We start from the raw sequence: 18,086 nt of genomic DNA on the forward strand, positions 1-18,086 counted from the left end.
GACCCTACGCCACATATGGATATACCCTGAAAGAACTGCAGCCCATGGAGTGCTCATACAGGAGCAGGCTCCAAGCAGGACTTCGGGCCTGTGAGAGGGACCTACACATGAACAGGGGAAAAGTGTGAGAGGGAAGAAGCAGCAGAGGATTTGTTACGGACTGACCACAAACCGCATTCCCCACCCACCCACCCTCCACTGCTCAGGGTGAAAGGAGAAAGCAGAAGAGTTGGGAATGGAGGGGTGAACTTGAGCCTGGGACAGAGTAGGGGTGGCTTTAGGTTTTTGTTTTTCACTGTCCAAAAGTCAATTTCTAATAGACAATAACTTAAATTAATATTCCCCACCTGAGTCTGTTTTGCTGGTGACAGTAATTTGTAAGTGATCTCTGACCTTACCAACAGGTGACCTTTATCATTTTACTTTCTTCCCTTGTCCAGTTAAGGAGAGAGAGTGAGAGACTAGGTGGGTGGCCATTGTACAGCCAGGAAAAGTCAGCAATGAAGCTGATTCAAATAACCAATTTAAAAATATATTCATGGGTATATGTATATTTCTCTAGACATAGTTGGATGTTTTTTATTTTTCTTCCTGGATTTTTTTCATCCTTTACATGAGTTGCAATATAGTTTGCAAGAAAATGCACTTCAAGGCTTTCTCAGGTTGCCTAATAGTTTTAGGAAAAAAATAAACGCTTTATAGACACTGCCTGTAAATTTTACATACCTAATATGGAGTGTGAATATTGGAACTTCCCTATCTACTACAGTTCTCATTGATTTTTCATTTATGGATTTCATTCAAGAAAGAGCAAAAAGAAAAATACTACATGAATTAGTTGCAGTACACAATTTCCTTTGAAATTTATGTATTTCTGAAATAAATATAATAACTGAAAATTGTTCTTTTCAGTCTGATAAATGTAAACATAGATTGCTGATATGGTCAGTAGTAGTACTTATGGTTAGTAATAGACAAAATTTGTTTTGTTCTTTTTTTTTTATTTTCCTGTGACTGAATAGAAGTCATTTGCAGTTGTGCTTCTTCCATGTTCAGCTAAGGCTGTCTCATGCTGTCAAAAAAGGAGCAAAAAGCATTTTGAGTCTTTACACAGGAGGATGTTCAGCTTGTTGGTGCTTCTCCCTCTATCTGATTGAAAGCTGTGATCAGACAGCTTCCTAGTATTACTTTGTTTTGTCTGGTTTTACTGATCTTTTCTCTCTATTTTCATAAAAGACTTAAACAAGGGGGAAATCAGGAAAAACAACTAATTTTCTACACAAAGGCACCAGAGCCAAAGGCACCAGAGCCCAATGCACACATGAAGTCAGATAACAGTGTTCTGCTAGTCCAAGCAAATAAGCAATTATTCACCAGGACTTACCATGTTAGACATGAGACTTAACAGACATGTAATTATCTGTATTTTGGTTGGGAAGAATGGTAGGAAAGTTAGAATGGTAGAAAAGTTAGCTTGCCTAACTTGAGGTGTCTTTGTGAAAGCTAGATGTCTGTGAACTTCTTATAGTCCACAAGAATGTGGTGAATATTTAGTGAGATCTGCAGAGCTGTTCAGCTGATTTTAAAATAGACATCTGCATTTCATTAGTGAGTCTAGATTCCACTGACTGAGCTGACTGGGTCTTAATGGACTGTAATAGCCAGAGAGTAGAATATCCTCCCAAGAATTCTGTCTGTATATGTTTAGCATATACATGTAGGGCAACCATTCGTGGACAAAGATCCTCAGATGAGCTGAATGCTGTTGTTTGTACTGGGTGGGACTTCACACTCTCGAGTATTTTTACCTATTATAAACTAGTTTAAAGAGAGTTGAGCAAGGTAAGTATTTAATGAAAGAAGTTAAACTAATGTAAACTTCCAAAACATAATATAATTTATGCTCTAGATTCAGATAGGTAAATCTAAGATTAGAAGGAGAGAGAGATACCCCTTTTATTTTACAAGGCACATTTGTGATTACCCACCCATGGGACAACCCTGAAGTTGTAAGTTTATTTTAAGTAAGTGGCTGAATTTAATAGATTCTATTAAATGGAGAATTAATAGAAAAATAGAGACTAGAAATTGGAGAAATAGAAAAATGCATGAGGCCTACAAGAATGTTGCAAAGGAGTTTCACCAACCAAGTGGTAAGCCCTCTGAGGACATTTCACTGATAGGCATATTTCTGATCTCTTACATAAGAAAAAACCTGTAAACAGATGCTCACAGTATGCTCTTGCAACAAGGATGCTCTAACAACAAAGTATCTTAAAAAACAGAACTATCTGATTATTTGGTACACAGGTAACTGGCTTTATGACATCAGATAAGCCTTGTATACAGATGCTTTGCATCTGGAAAGATGGTGGATCTCAAAATTTTTTCTAGAGACATTACTTAGGTGTGCTGAAAAGAAGCTGATAAATGTGACCTGTATTGATAACCAGTAATGGAGGGAAGTGTAGGAAGGATATTCTTGAGGTTACAAATTCAGGCTCGGCATGTCTAGGGCATGCATCTAGCTTTCTTTGAAAAATTGCTGTTTCCATGTAAGACCTGAGAGGGAGAAAGAGATTGAGCCCTGGTACATGATTAATATCTTGGTAGAGACAAAAGCAATTCAAATGCATTTGAAAATAGAAAACCTTTTGAAATTTAAGGAACCAGTACAGGAATGGATTGCACTTCTATCATTATGGAACCAGGCTATTGAATGAAAATTAAAATGATTGTCAGGGAATATTTAAACTAGATGCTTGGGAAATGCTGACACATATAGAAGAGCACTGTATAAGAATGACAAAACTGAAAATCTGAATATGACTAATGATCTATGTGCCTCTGAGAAGACCAGCATCTGGCTCAAGAGGTGTTAATGACAGAGATTATGTCTGTTAGGGACTATAATGCACCTGGGTTTATGACAGTAACATGAAAAAGCATGCCAAATAAATCCAGTGGATAGATACTTAATTTCAAGAAAGGAAACCAAGTGAAAATGAGGTGCATTGTCAAGTAACTTAAAGGGAGCAAGCCAAAACCACAAGAAACTTACAGGCAGACTCAGGGCTATCAAACAAATAATTTGTTAAAAGTCCGGGTAAAATGTGTACCACAATTCAAGAACACAAAGTGGTTCAAAGCCCCTGGATGACTTAAGGAAGAAACATAAGGATTTCACAGGGAAAAAATGGCATTTTAACAAATGGAAAGCTTGCCCACATAGGAAGAACACAAAAGGCTGTAAAACATGTTAGTTCAAATGTTGACAGGAAGATCAAAAAACTGAAACATAAAAAGTGCCTCTTACAGGATACTCTAACTTATAAAAAGCTCTTCGCATCTATCAAAATCAGGAATTCAGGAAGGTAACTGGTGGAATTGCTTGATGGCTAAAGTGTAAAATGGGCACTCAGGCAGGGTAAGGTCATAGCTAGAGAAGCACAGTGAATTTTTCACATTTGAGGAATGCAGAAAGACCTCACAAAATGGAAAGAGTGAAAAGGTGGTGGATAATCATCAGTGTAAGACAACAATCTAGGGAAGTATAGCTATGTACAGCTGAATTCAGAACTCTCGGTTACAACTCGGAAAGGAAGACTTGGAGCAGTCATTGACAGTTCTCTGAAACTATTCTGTTTGCAGAAAGCAAAGGAGGGGAAGGCAATTAAGGTTTAGAAAACTATGACACTGGTAGATAAACTTAAATGGAAAATTTTTTCACCGAATTCTGTAGTAAAAGAATTGTGGGGACATGATGAAAAGAATTGGAGAAACATTTTAAAATGCTTTCATGGGAAGCAGAGAACACCAAGAACTTGCATCCACAGAAGACCAGGGAGGCAGGTGATAACTGAGTAGGTTCAGAAAAATTAAGCAAGTCATGGATTATAGGTCCATAAATGAATGATAAATGGACCAGTCAGGGAAGTACTGTTTACCATGTCTGATTAGACAGTTCTGCTTGCTGGGAGGATGCATGGAACATAGACTGTAGATAGTGCAAATTTCACATGATTTTTCTAAAGTGTTTTTTTCTCTGCCACTATTATAGACAGAAATCTGGGGTAGACGGAGCACTGTTCTGATCCAGTATGTTCCTGCTCTTCATTGTTACTTAAAAATATAGATTTATTTTTATTATTTTTATCTTCTTCTTGTGTCTATAATCCAAAATTTCAAAGCAAGAGTAGAGGGGCAGGATCACCTCCTTGGACCTGCTGTTCACGTTCCTTTTGATGCAGCCCAGGATACGGTTGGCTTTCTGGGCTGCGAGCGCACACTGAAGCCGGCTCATGTTCATTTTCTCATCGACCAACACCCCCAAGTCCTTCTCTGCAGGGCTGCTCTGAATCTCTTCTCTGCCCAACCTGTAGCTGTGCCTGGGATTGCTCCGACCCAGGTGTAGGACCTTGCACTTGGCATGGTTAAATTTCATGAGGCTGGCATCAGCCCACCTCACAAGTGTGTCAAGGTCCCTCTGGATGGCACCCCTTCCCTCCAACGTATCAACCGAACCACACAGCTTGGTGTCATCGGCAAATTTGCTGAAAGCATACTCAATCCCACTGTCCATGTCATCGACAAAGGTGCTGAATAAGACCAGTCCCAACACCGACCCCTGAGGGACACCACTCGTTGCTGTTGTCCAGCTGGACACTGAGCCATTGACCACAGCTCTTTGTGTGCGGCAATCCAGCCCGTTCTTTATCCACAGAGTGGTCCATCTATCAAATTGTTTTCTCTCCAATTTAGAGACAAGGATGTCATGTGGGACAGTGTCAGATGCTTTGCACAAGTCCAGGTAGATGATGTCAGCTGCTCTGCCCCTGTCCACCAGTTTTGTAGCCCTATCATAGAAGGCCACCAAATTGGTTAGGCAGGATTTCCCCTTAGTGAAGCCATACTGGCTGTCACCAAGCACCTTGTTTTCCATGTGACTCTCAAATTTTACATAGTAGCAATACTGTTGGGATTTATCCCAAAGTAAGAGTGCACTTCAGTCTCCCATGTGAATGAAGTCCATAACATAGCAAACCACACAGTTTAAACTAAGTGCTATTTTAAACGTAGTAAAGAAAACTTGGGTGTTTTAGTCTGTTAATAGCAGTCATAGTTACATCAGATGTTTGCACTCATGATAAATAAATTAAACTGTGGTAAAATACCTTTGAAAGTAACTGAAATCCATATTCATAGTTTTTGGCTAATGCACTGCTCTGTGGCTGTTTTGTGTAACTATGAAATCTTATTAAAGCATTAAATTGTACTTTTGCTATGAAGTAATAAGGTAAATTTGGACAATCTCTTGAAATCTAGATTCAGGGCTGATTAAAAAGTATACGCATGGCATATTTTGTATGTACATAACCTTTCTTTAACACATAAATTAGTTTCTAGAGCATTTATTTACAGCATTGATTTCCTTTCTGCCTCTTTTTTCTATTGTAATGCAAATCCTTAACCACGTAGCTCTTGTTTATCACAAAAACATCCACTTCTGAGCTGAGAATAATTTTGCCTTCAGTCCTAGCATAAATGACTGGAAACATGACTCTAGAAGGCATATTTCTTTTGTGGTGCAGTATCTGTTTTTGAATTACTTTCTTATCTCTTTCTTTTCAACTTCATCAAACTTTGGGTTTTGAAGCTTTGTTTGGTTCAACCTTCTACAAGTCAATGATTTCCACCTAGAACCCAGTTTTCTCCCAGATACCAGGATGCTTGCTTTTACTCCCTGAATTAATGTGTAAGGCTACTACCTTTTTCTTCTTCAAGTCCTCAAATACAGTTAATCACTTCATAATTGTCTAGAAAGGAATCAGACAGCAAATAATACTTGGGGCTTTATGTCCTAAGTATTCACAGGAAATTAAACTTTATAATGCACTACATGCATACAAGTATGTTGAATTACTGAGGTGAGTAGCTCAAGAGAGGTCGCCTTCAACACCGGAGAGGGGAGGAGATCAGCATCCAGGAGCCTCAACTCAGAGCGGCCAGAGCCACTGAGGGAGCCTCAGGTCCTCGACAGGACTTGCCCAGGAGCCGGCAGCTCAGCTGACGCGAGCAGCTGACTCACAGGGGGCGGAGCCAGGAGGAGCGGCACCAGCCCTGACTGGTTAAAAACCTGCCCCTGGGAGCTTGGCGAACAGGGCGGGTCGGGTCAAGTCGAGGCAGTTTGCATGGACAGGCGAGCGGGATGGTGAGTACTCGTCGTATGACCAGAGCCTGGTCTGGGAGCTCTGCTCTGGCTGCCCCGGCGGTGGCCAGCATAGGCACTCAGACAGAGCCAATGACTGGGGAGGCTGCAGTGCAGAGCTCGGAGTGTAGAGAGTGCCTGCACTGGTCTCGTGAGGGAACACTGCCCAATGGGTAGGGCTGCACTCGGTGCTCCCTGGTGGAGGTCCTCCTGCAGCAGGTGGCTGAGCTGCGGGATGCTGTTAATAGGCTGCAAGATGTCGGGGAAGCTGAGAGGAAGCAGGAATGCTTGCTCCAGGCCCAAACTGTGCAGGGGCCTCAAGCGTCCCCTGAAGCTAATGGGGGAGAGGAGGAGGCTGTCAACCCAGGGAGCTGGGAAACAGTAAAAACAAAAACCAACAAAAACAGGAGGAAGAGGACAATTAAAAGCAAGGGGCTTCCTCTTAAATCTGTTGTCCCCACCCACAAACGCTTTGCTGTCCTCCAGGGGGCTAAGAAGTAAGGGCTTTTGCACCAGAAACAACGGGCTCGTGCACCGGTAAAGAAGATCACTACTGGTGCTGCCAGGAAAAAGAGGCGGGTCATAGCGGTAGGGGATTCTACTTTGAAAGGGACAGAAGCACTCATCTATCGACCTGACCCTCGAGGGAGGTGTGTTGCCTACCTGGGGCATGGATCAGAGAAGTTGCAGAGAGGCTGCCTGCTCTAGTGAGTCCCACTAATACCCACTTCTTGTGATCCATGTGGGTGCTACTGATGTTGATAGAAGTAGGCTGGAGAACATAAAGAAGGACTACAGAGCCCTGGGAGAGGTGGTTAGGGGCTCTGGAGCTCAGATTGTCTTTTCGTCAATTCTCCAGGATACAAGGGAGAACCTTAAAAAAGCTAGGAGGATTGGCCAGGTGAATAAATAGTTAAAAGGGAGGTGCCATAGTCAGGGATTTGGGTGTGTTGAACATGGGGCCCAAGTTAGTAGGCCAGGTCTAGTGGGGGCTGGTGGAGTTGATCTGGCAAAGACGAAGAAGAGTGGTTTTGGTAGGAGGCTTGCCAGGCTGGTCAAGGTTTCTTTAAACTAGATGTGTTGGGGGAGGGGGGCATTGTTTCATCCCAACACACCCAGTCAATTGCCAGCACCTACAATAAATGCTCAGAACCATGCAGAGATATTCTAGCCGCTCCAGCCAATGAGCCGGCTTCATTTGGAGCTCGGCTCAGATGCCTCTATACAAACGCCTGTAGCATGAGGAACAAACAAGAGGAATTAGAGATGTGTGCACGACTGCAGGAGTATGATATAGTAGGCATCGCAGAAACATGGTGGGATGGCTCCTACGACTGGAGTGTTGGAATGAAAGGTTACAGGCTCTTTAGAAAAGACAGGCACGGCAGGCGGGGAGGGGGAATTGCTATTTATGTTAGGGATAGGCTGGAGAGTATGGAACTCTGTCTGGGGATGAGTGAGCAGTTGACAGAGAGTTTGTGGGTCAGAGTTAAAGGAAGAACAGCTATGAGGGACATTACTGTGGGGATTTATTACAGCCCGCCTGATCAAGAGGAATCTGTGGATGAAGTGCTCTGTAGGCAAATAGGAAAAGCCTCACGCTCAAAGGCCCTTGTTCTCATGGGAGACTTCAACCACCCTGACATCTGTTGGAGTGAAGGTACAGCCCGGCACAAGCAATCCAGCAGGTTCCTCGATTGTGTGGAAGACAACTTCCGTCTGCAGATAATAGAGGAGTCGACAAGGAGAGGTGCCATGCTTGACCTCGTGCTCACCAACAGGGAAGGGCTGGTTGGAAATGTGGTGCTCCAGGGCAGCCCTGGATGCAGCGACCACGAGATGGTCAAATTCAAGATCCTCAGGACAGTGAGAAGAGCGTGCAGCAAGCTCACTGCTTCAAGAGAGCAGACTTTGGCCTCTTCAGGAACCTGCTTAGTAAGGTTCCATGGGATAAAGCCCTAGAGGGCAGGGGGGCCCAAGACTGATGGTTGTTATTCAAGGATCACCTGCTCCAAGCTCAGGAGTGTTGCATCCCAACTAAAAGAAAGTGCAGCAGGAGGGCCAGGAGACCTCCTTGGATGGATAAGGAGCTGCTCAGGAAAATTCAAAAGAAAAAAGAGGCTTATAGAAAGTGAAGCAGGGACAGACGGCCTGGGAAGAATACAGGGATGTAGTCTGGGAAGCTAGGGACGAGGTTAGGAAAGCTAAGGCCTGGTTAGAATTAAACTTGGCTAGGGATGTTAAGGATAGCAGGAAGGGATTCTATAGGTATGTAGCGAATAAAAGACAGACTAGGGACAGCGTAGGCCCGCTCCAGAAGCTATCAGAAGAACTGGCTACCCTGATTTTTGGAGAAGGCTGAGGTTCTAAATGACTTCGTTGCCTCGATCTTCACTGGCAAAGGCTCTGACTGCACCACCCAAGTCTTGGAAGGCGAATGAAGAGACTGTGAGAATGAAGACCCTAGGCCCACTGTAGGAGAGGATCTGGTTCAAGACCACCTTAAAAACCTAAACGTACACAAGTCCATGGGACCTGACGAAATCCATCCATGGGTCCTGAAGGAGCTGGCAAATGAGGTTGCTAAGCCACTGGCCATCATATTTGAAAAATCATGGCAGTCAGGTGAAGTTCCCGATGACTGGAAGAAGGGAAATATAACCCCCATTTTCAAGAAGGGGAAAATGGATGACCCGGGGAATTACAGACCACTCAGTCTCACCTTCGTGCCTGGCAAACTGTTGCAGCAGATTCTCCTGGAAGGCACGCTAAAGCACATGAAAAACAAGGAGGTGGTTGGTGACAGCCAGCATGGCTTCACTAAGGGGAAATACTGCCTGACCAATTTGGTGGCCTTCTATGATGGGGCTATGGAACTGGTGGACAGGGGCAGAGCAGTTGACGTCATCTACCTGGACTTGTGCAAAGTGTTCGACATGGTCCTACATGACATCCTTATCTCTAAATTGGAGAGACATCAATTTGATGGGTGGACCACTCGGTGGATAAAGAACTGGCTGGATGGCTGCACACAAAGAGCTGTGATCAATGGCTCGATGTCCGGCTGGAGACTGGTAACGAGTGGTGTCCCTCAGGGATCGGTGTTGGGATCGGTCTTGTTCAACATCTTTGTTGGTGACATGGACACTGGGATTGAGTGCACCCTCAGCAAGTTTGCCGATGACATCAAGCTGTGTGGTTCGGTTGATACGCTGGAGGGAAGGGATGCCATCCAGAGGGACCTTGACACACTTGTGAGGTGGGTTGATGCCAACCTTATGAAGTTTAACCATGCCAAGTGCAAGGTCCTACACCTGGGTCAGAGCAATCCCAGGCACAGCTACAGGTTGGGCAGAGAAGAGATTCAGAGCAGCCCTGTGGACAAGTGTGTTGGTTGATGAGAAAATGAACATGAGCCAGCAGTGTGGGCTCGCAGCCCAGAAAGCCAACTGCATCCTGGGCTGCATAAAGAGGAGTGTGACCAGCAGGTCAAAGGAGGTGATCCTGCCTCTCTACTCTGCTCTTGTGAGACCTCACTTGGAGTATTGTGTGCAGTTCTGGTGTCCTCAACGTAAAAAGGACGTGGAACTGTTGGAACATGTCCAGAGGAGAGCCACGAGGATGATCAGGGGAGTGGAGCACCTCCCGTATGAAGACAGGCTGAGAAAGTTGGTGCTGTTCAGCCTGGAGAAGAGAAGGCTGCGTGGAGACCTCATAGCAGTCTTCCAGTATCTGAAGGGGGCCTACAAGGATGCTGGGGAGGGACTATTCATCAGGGACTGTAGTGACAGGACAAGGGGTAGCGAGTTAAAACTTCAACAGGGGAAGTTTAGATTGGATCTAAGGAAGAAATTCTTTACTGAGAGGGTGGTGAGGCCTGAAATGGGTTGCCCAGGGAGGTTGTGAATGCTCCATCCTTGGCTGTGTTCAAGGCCAGGTTGGATGAGGCCTTGGGTGACATGGTTTAGTGTGAGGTGTCCCTGCCCATGGCAGGGGGGTTGGAACTTGATGATCTTAAGGTCCTTTCCAACCCTAACTATTCTATGATTCTGTGATTCTAAGATACAGTTGTAAATAGCTTATGTGCATTTCCAGTAGACTTTTTCCACTCATATTGGATTTGCATGTGTTGGTTATTCTCAGAATTAGTCCATTTCATAATTATCTTTTTGATATAGAGGAAAAATTTACTTAAATAAAAAAGCATCTATCATCACAATTTTGTTTTGCCTTGAATCTCTTTTATAGAAAGAGATTTCAAAGTGACAGCAGAAATAATTTTTTACTTGTAATCAGTTTCCAAAGAGAACTACTGAAAAACAGTCCTTTCTGTAAAAAAAAGAAAAAAAATCCTAACTTTAAAAAGACATTTCTAGATTTTGTTTTAAGAGATTTGAACTAGCACATTATTTTTAAAAATATGAATTTTCACTATTTTTCTTAATTTGCTAAAATGTATTACCTTGTTATTATTGCAAGCTATGGATTGTGGCTTTGGAAATGAAATAATGAGATTTGTGGAAAGTTGATCTCACTTCCAAAGCCAGATTAAGCGTGGACCCACAGATATGGATAAGGGAGCAGTATGCCTTGAACAAAGTTCTGTGCCTTTCTAGGTCAATTGCTAGAGTCCAGATTTCAGTGCAGTTCCCTGCCAGCAGAACCAGTGGACTGTGCCATAACAGGAGGGATTTCTTAAGGGGCAGTCATCCCCTTCCTAGTACAACCAAACTTTACTACACCATGACATTCAGAGAACAAGAAATAATAAACTACTGTGTTCTAGTAAGTGTAGTGGGTCTTGTTTTCCATTGTTTGAACTAAAGATTCTCAACAAAACTTACCCTTAAAAAAGTTGCATAACCAAACATCTTAATATTCTTTCAGTTTTTGCCTTGACTTTTAAATTGTCATGCTATGCTAAGAAAAATCAATGAAGACTTTCATGTGCCGTAACAATAATTTAGTAAAAATAAAGACAGAAAATCACCATTCTGTCCTCCTCTCAGAAGTCTGTATATTCCTTTCATTCTTTCCTGTGGAAACTAATAATTGTATTTAATTTATATTTGCCTAAATCATATGTTTTCAAGATACTGCCAGCCTTTATTTAAAAAGTTGAGGAGGATGATCAACTACTTTTGACAGCTTTACAGTGGATGACTCTTAGAAGTAAAGTTGGACCTTATCTCTAGCGGATATATCTGGATTCAGGAATCCAGTTAGTCAGCTTTGCACTGACTTTATCTGGGACTTAAAATACTCCATAACTTGTAATACTTCTTGTGAAAATAACTGTGTACTGCCATTGTCTCTCTCTGTCTCTCTCTCTCAGTTTTCTTGGTGATAAACTAAACCTAAGAGCACTCATAGAGCCCAGTTCTGAACTTCTTACAGCCAAGAGCTCACACTGATTATTTGTTTCAATGGCTAGAAGCAGACTTATTTTCAGTGAATCTGTCTAATCATTTTAACCAATATATGTTATTTATGTTTTCAACAGTATTATGTGAAAATGAGATATATGTGTAATAATGGCTTTGGAAAAAAAAAAATATCTATCCTAAAAATTCCATTAAGTATTACTTTCCTTAGACTTAGCTTATTGTAAAGCATTTCATCTAGTATCTGAATCATTTTATATTCTCAGTTTTTTGACATTCTTTATAATAAACAGATTCTAGAACTTGGCACAATGTTTCAGTTTCCCCTAGCCATAAAAAGAGGAATAATCATCTGTCTAAGTGCAAGTCACAGTTCCTTTCTCTGAAGACTTAAGGATAGCATTAGCAATTTTTTTCCATAGCATTGCAATGGGAGTTTATGTTGACAGCTTGTCCATTATAACTTCCAAGTTTTTTCCAAGGTCATTGCCTGTTAACAACACATAAACTCAAAGGATTCTTTTGTAGATCAAAGTGGGAAAATTATATGCTTCACAGAAAAAACCAGACACATAAAAAAAAGTCTAATGGAAGGGAGCCCTTCTGCTTTACTCTAGGAGATCAGATACAAGAAAACTCAAAGATATTTGGATGAGGGTAAAGTGTGTCAGACTGGTGAAGTGAAAAAAACCAAAACAACTGTATACAAATAATAATTATTGTGTAATTTTTATTTTGTGATATAATTTGATTTCTTTATAAGACAGCTTATTGAAGCTGTGTTTTAAACATGAGCTGGGAAGGAGAGTATTGGTATGCTGTAAAGTGTGAGTACTGGGCATCATTTACAGATTTGGTGATGAACAACGCACCTAAAGTTAATACAGCTCAGTTTGGACAGGTTACTTGCTCTGATATGACAGAAAGAAAGTTTTCCAGCCCGTGAATAAACTTAGGTGTGGTGAGTTAACTTTGGATGGCTGCTAGACACCCAACTGCTCTTGCACTCCCCTTCCGCATCAGCTTATGGATCAAGATAAGAATAGGCAAATTGGTCATGATCACTAATTACTGTCACAGGCAAAACAGACTCAACTTGGGAAGATTAATTTACCGTTGATGAAAAACTAGAGCACTTCATCCCAGCCTGCCAGAAAATATGCTTCTGCATAGGCTCCTGTCCATAGGCTGTACATCCTGCCAGGAGCCTGCTCCAGCAGGGGCAGTCCATGAGTTGCAACTTCCTTTGGAGCACATCCGCCTGCTCTGGTGTAGTATTCACACACATGGCAGTGTGGATATCTGCTCCACTGTGGTCCTCCAAGGGCTTAAAGGGGCCAACCTGTTTCACAATGGTATTCTGCAGAGGCTTCAGAAGAATCTCTGGTGGAGATTGCCTGACCCACCACCTCTCTCTCCTTCTTCTCTGACCTTTGTGTCTGCAGGCTGATTTTCACACTTTTTCCTCTCTTTCTCATGTTCTGCTGCACAGTGGTTTTTACTCTTTCTTAAACATACTTTCCCAGAGGTGCCATCATATTAGCTGATGGACTTAGCTGTGCCCTGTGATGGATTCACTGGAACCAGCTGGAATCATCTGTGTCTGGTGCAGAGTGCAATAATGCTAGTGTGGTAGTTCACTTAATTTTGGTATTATTTAATTTTAATTTTTTAATTATAATTAAGCAAAAAAATGGATCCATTCATTGATAGATTCATGATTTATTCTGCTAATGTGAAAAGCTGTAATAACAGAAGTAGTAGAGATGGATACAAATGAATATAAATTAAGGACACTTGACTAGAATTTACTGGAACAGAAAAAAAGGCAGAAAGTTGGAACTGTGAATTAAGATTTTTTTATGAGCACAACAAAGAAGACTTATGTTTGCAAGCCCAAATGTAATTAATATAGCAAAAAAGACTACTTTTAGAACCTAGACACAGGATTTTTGGCAGTCTGTAGAACTATCCCCATCTTCCCATGAGATATGTAATTCAATTAGTTTATGTAATGCTCACTAATAAATCATCCTATATACACCCAGCTGGAGGGCTTATAGGAAAATAAGTTGTTTTCTCATGATTCCTCCTGGATATCTGAATTTGCATTCTGTCAAAGCAAGTGTAGTACCTGAAAGAAATCTGTGTGCCTTTGGATATTCTTAAAGAATTAAACCTCCTAAAGTTACAGGAGTGTGAGAATAAATTTAAAATACTGGATTTAGCTAGACTGTTTGAGTGGTAGCAGCAAAACAAACCTCCTCTGGGATATAAGCCAAAACTAGGTTTCTGTGCTCAACAGCAAAAACCACATTTTCTGCACTGGCAATTGCACTAGCTAAACTCACACGTAATTCTGGGGAAACATTGATTTGCTGCTACTTTGCATGGTTTGAATTTGATTACTTTCACATTAGCTTTATCAGAGGGAATTGCTATTATGTGAACACATAAACATTTCTACGTGTTTCTGCTTGCAATTTTATGCATTAATTGATAATGAGAAAGCATTTATCAGGAAATACTTATAAAAGGCTTGTGTGCATTGGTTAATATAAGTAATTTTTTATTCTGTCCAGAATTGCCTGACTTATGTGACTTTTTTTCAGTGGAATAGGCCCTATTATAAAAACTTAAAAGGAATAATTGTATAAACTATGGTTCAAAACATGCTTTAAACTTCTAATAGAGGAAACATGCGTGGGAAGCACATACAGCTGTAAGACTGCTTATGTAACAATATATTTGCATCTCTCCAAGATTAATTAATAAGAACAAGCATAATTCAAAAATTAGTATGAGTTGCAATCAAAGGATCTTTGTGTAAACAAAAATTATCCCAAATTAGAGGCTTTTGTTTATCAGACAATAAAAAAAAGTCTAACACTTATTCTAATCTCCAGATTCATTCTCTTGCACTTGCTGCTGAAATGAATAAGTAATGTTTTTTAAAGCAGTGTAGTCAATTATTATGTCTCTCCTCAGGAATGTGAATCTGCTCCCTGCATTAACGGAGGTTCCTGTCAAGATGCTGACAATGCATTTGTTTGTACTTGCCTGAGTGGGTACACTGGCAGGTTTTGTGAAGTTGATGTTGATGTTTGCAGTGAGCCTGCACTGAACTCAGTTCTCTGTTACAATGGAGGTGTATGTGTTGATGGACCTGGAAGAATATTTCATTGCAGGTTAGTATAAGTATTGTCACATAACTGCTTTAGTTAATACACATTTATTTGCTAAGATTTCAGAGCAGTGGTATTACTTTGTGCAGTGTGTGAACTCAGTTGAATTTGATGTTCAATCTAGTGATCAAAGATATTATTACCTTAAACCAGTCACTGTATAACATCAGGCCCTTTTATCTGGAAACTCATCTTCTAGTGCTTTTCTGAATTATGTGTGGAAACTCCTGGCATAAACCGACCCTAAATTTTTTTAAATCATTATATCATTATGTTTACAGGTATGTATGTACTGCTGTGTTTTGCACTCAAAGAGAGAATTCATTTACAATCAAATTTAGATGACAGGTAGTATTTGACCTACAAGGATGCTGGGGAGGGACTCTTCATTAGAGACTGTAGTGATAGGAAAAGGGATAATGGGTTCAAACAGAGGAAGTTTAGGTTAAATATAAGGAAGAAGTTCTTTACTGTGTGAGTTGTGAGGCACTGGAATGGGTTGCCAAGGAAGTGGTGAATGCTCCATCCCTGGCGGTGTTCAAGGCCAGGTTGGATGGAGTCTTGGATGACATGGTTTAGTGCGAGGTGTCTCTGCCCATGGCAGGGGGATTGGAACTTGGTGATCTTAAGGTCCTTTCCAACCCTAACTATTCTATGATTCTACGATTTATATTATGTGTGACAACACATATCCAAAGAAATTTCCTATGATCCATCATCATTCTCTATCTGTTTAAGGCTTCTGACTAAATACATCTAATCCTATAGTCCCTGTTAGATAACTCAAATATGCTATTGTTTAGCTTACACCACTCAATACATACTAAAATGCTTCACAGTGCAGTGAAGTATTTTTAGTGCACTTAAATACTTTTGCAGTGGGCTGCTACCTGCACAAAGACCTTCTTTTTTCAAGCTGCAGCGTCCTTTCTTCTTTCACAAATGAATTTTTTGAACTGAGTGAAATTACTTGCATTTCTCCTCTCTTTTGCTTGGGAACTTATTCCAAACATTGTGAGCGCTACTACTTTATGCTTGCTTTTGAGTCCAGCATTGGCCTTCAGGAGGAGCTGATCACGGATTCAGAGTGAGAAAAACTGCAAACAATTAAAATCAGGATTTTTAGTGTTGCCATGATCACAAAGGTTTTAATGAATGTTGTAAGACTACGCTAAGGTAAGTTGATGTGAGATACAGTTGTGATGATACAACAAGAATTGTCATACTCATAAATTTCTTCTTCTTCTGAGGGGGTCCAGGGAAAGGACATTTTTCAGCTCATTGCCCCTTCTACATTGATATGCTTCAGAAGACAGACATAACTCCTTTCTTACCCTTCGGCAGCTGGTCTCATTCCAACTAAAGTGTACAAGTGGAAATTAGAAACAAAAAGATCATTAAGTTGGCTTGTTCCATCTGCTTTAAGCAGTCTGAACAAAACTTATGTACAGGCTGGAGAATAGGACTGATATGGAGGATGGGAAAGGCAGAATAATTGGAGAATACAAAAGGCAGAAATAGCTTCTACTCTAGCAAAATGTCACAGATACCCAAGTGGATAAGGAGTCTTACTGCCTGAGGAAAGACAAAATTCTGGTATCATTTAGAGACTCCTTGTTTTGTGGATCTGGCTTGGGATGGCTTGTGGTTGGTAAAACTGGAAACAGCCAGTAATGAAAAGTGTCCAGTAATGGATAAATGTCAGGCTGACTGCTGCCAGCTTCAGTTATGATGTATGTGGTATTTTGCCCAGTAGTATAGTGAGTAGTTCAACTTTTCTTGAATTATGTGGGAAACAATTACATGAACAACCCTACAGGCTTCTTCCTGAAATAAATATTAAACATACCTTTTGGGATAGCCCTTGAATTGTGTGTTAGCTGAAATATCTTTGTGTCTTCAAACCCTTGGTTTAAAATTAAAACAACTCACTGGAAATGAGAGGGGTGTTGGGAGTTGTAATTCAGTCCTGTCCTGGGCAAACTGCCACTGAATCAGGCTTCAGGAAACAGATTACAATCTGAAAGAATGCCTACCTACTTTCTTTTGTATTTTAGTCTTCTTAATTAAAGAAACTGGTTGCCACAACAGCAAACACTGTATAAATTAGCAAATTAATAATAAAGCTGTCATTGGATTCAGTGGGGCTTTCAGAAGACAATTCAACCCAACTTACATACGGTTGATATAACAAGTACATAATAGGAATTCTGAAGCCTTTTCATAGTATTCTGCAAGTATTTTGAGGAAGAGAAACTGTTCTTCATCAAATACTCAGATTTTTTTTCATTATATTTAATCCACAATTGTTTCATCCTCACTTTTTCACCTTCTGGTCCCAGATCATTTTGCAAGTTTGGCTTGGGATTTAAAAAAATAAACCAAATTATAGTTAAAGTATTCCTCCTTCCCCACTCTTGCTGGCATTGAGCCCTTTTCAAATGTGTGTTTCAGGTACTCAGATTAAGTTCTTGAGTATTACAGCTTCACTGTACTTTTTCAGGATATTTATAGCATATTTGGGTTTTGTAATGCTTTTGTTAGGGAAGACAGACGTGTTTTTTTAATGTCATTCTGTCCTTTGTGATCAACTCTTGAGTAATCTTTTTTTCCAGAATTTAAAGTTATTTAGTGGCATAAGATAACTTTTTTGGTCTGAGAAATACGTAAGGTCACAAGTTTGATGCTATCCTTCAATTCATAGAGGGAGACTAGTGTTTTTTAAATCTACTTTTTGGATTATATTTGATTATTTGCTGAGTTACATGCAGAACTGAAGATTTTTTCCAGCAACTTTCAGCTGCTCTTCAGAATCACAGAATCATTAGGGTTGGAAAGGACCTGTGCAGACCACCTAGTCCGGCTCCCCTGCCAAGGCAGAGCCACCTAGAACACATTACACAGGAACGTATCCAGGCAATAATCAAAAGGTTCTCCTGCACTTCAAAAGGCTTAACATGTGGAGCATTTGTTCAGCTGTGTGCCCGCATCAACCCAAAGAGTGATTTAATGGTATTTGTTTTGACAATCAGTTAGGTATTATGTGCCAGGTAACAGAAAAGGCAGGTTTCTGTTGGAAGATTGTTAAATGAAAAGCTTCATTTCATTTAGCAGTTGATAGACAGCTTCAAGGTCTGACTGAAGTTGTAGAGTACACATTACACAGAGCTATGTATCTAAGTTTGTCAGAGCACTGAGATAAATGTAAGAAGAAAGTGACTTTATTATATAGAAGGAGTAACTCCACTAGAACATTGGAATCTCTTAGAACAGGCAAGTCATAAAACAATAGGTTCTCACTCTCGTATG

At 40.8% G+C, this 18,086-nt stretch overlaps 1 protein-coding gene across 1 annotated transcript in view; it reads left to right on the plus strand.

The window, feature by feature from the left end:
* EYS (eyes shut homolog) overlaps positions 1-18,086 on the plus strand; it is a gene marked incomplete at its 5' end in the record, with an annotated part of 835,842 nt that overhangs the window by 377,038 nt on the left and 440,718 nt on the right. Inside the window, one exon of the mRNA XM_080615919.1 lies at positions 14,581-14,780. Coding sequence (XP_080472045.1) covers positions 14,581-14,780 — 200 coding nt within the window. The remainder of the gene's footprint in view (positions 1-14,580; positions 14,781-18,086) is intronic.

This window comes from Psittacula echo (assembly GCF_963264785.1).
Source record: "Psittacula echo genome assembly, chromosome: 4".
Taxonomy (NCBI): Eukaryota; Metazoa; Chordata; class Aves; order Psittaciformes; family Psittacidae; genus Psittacula; species Psittacula echo.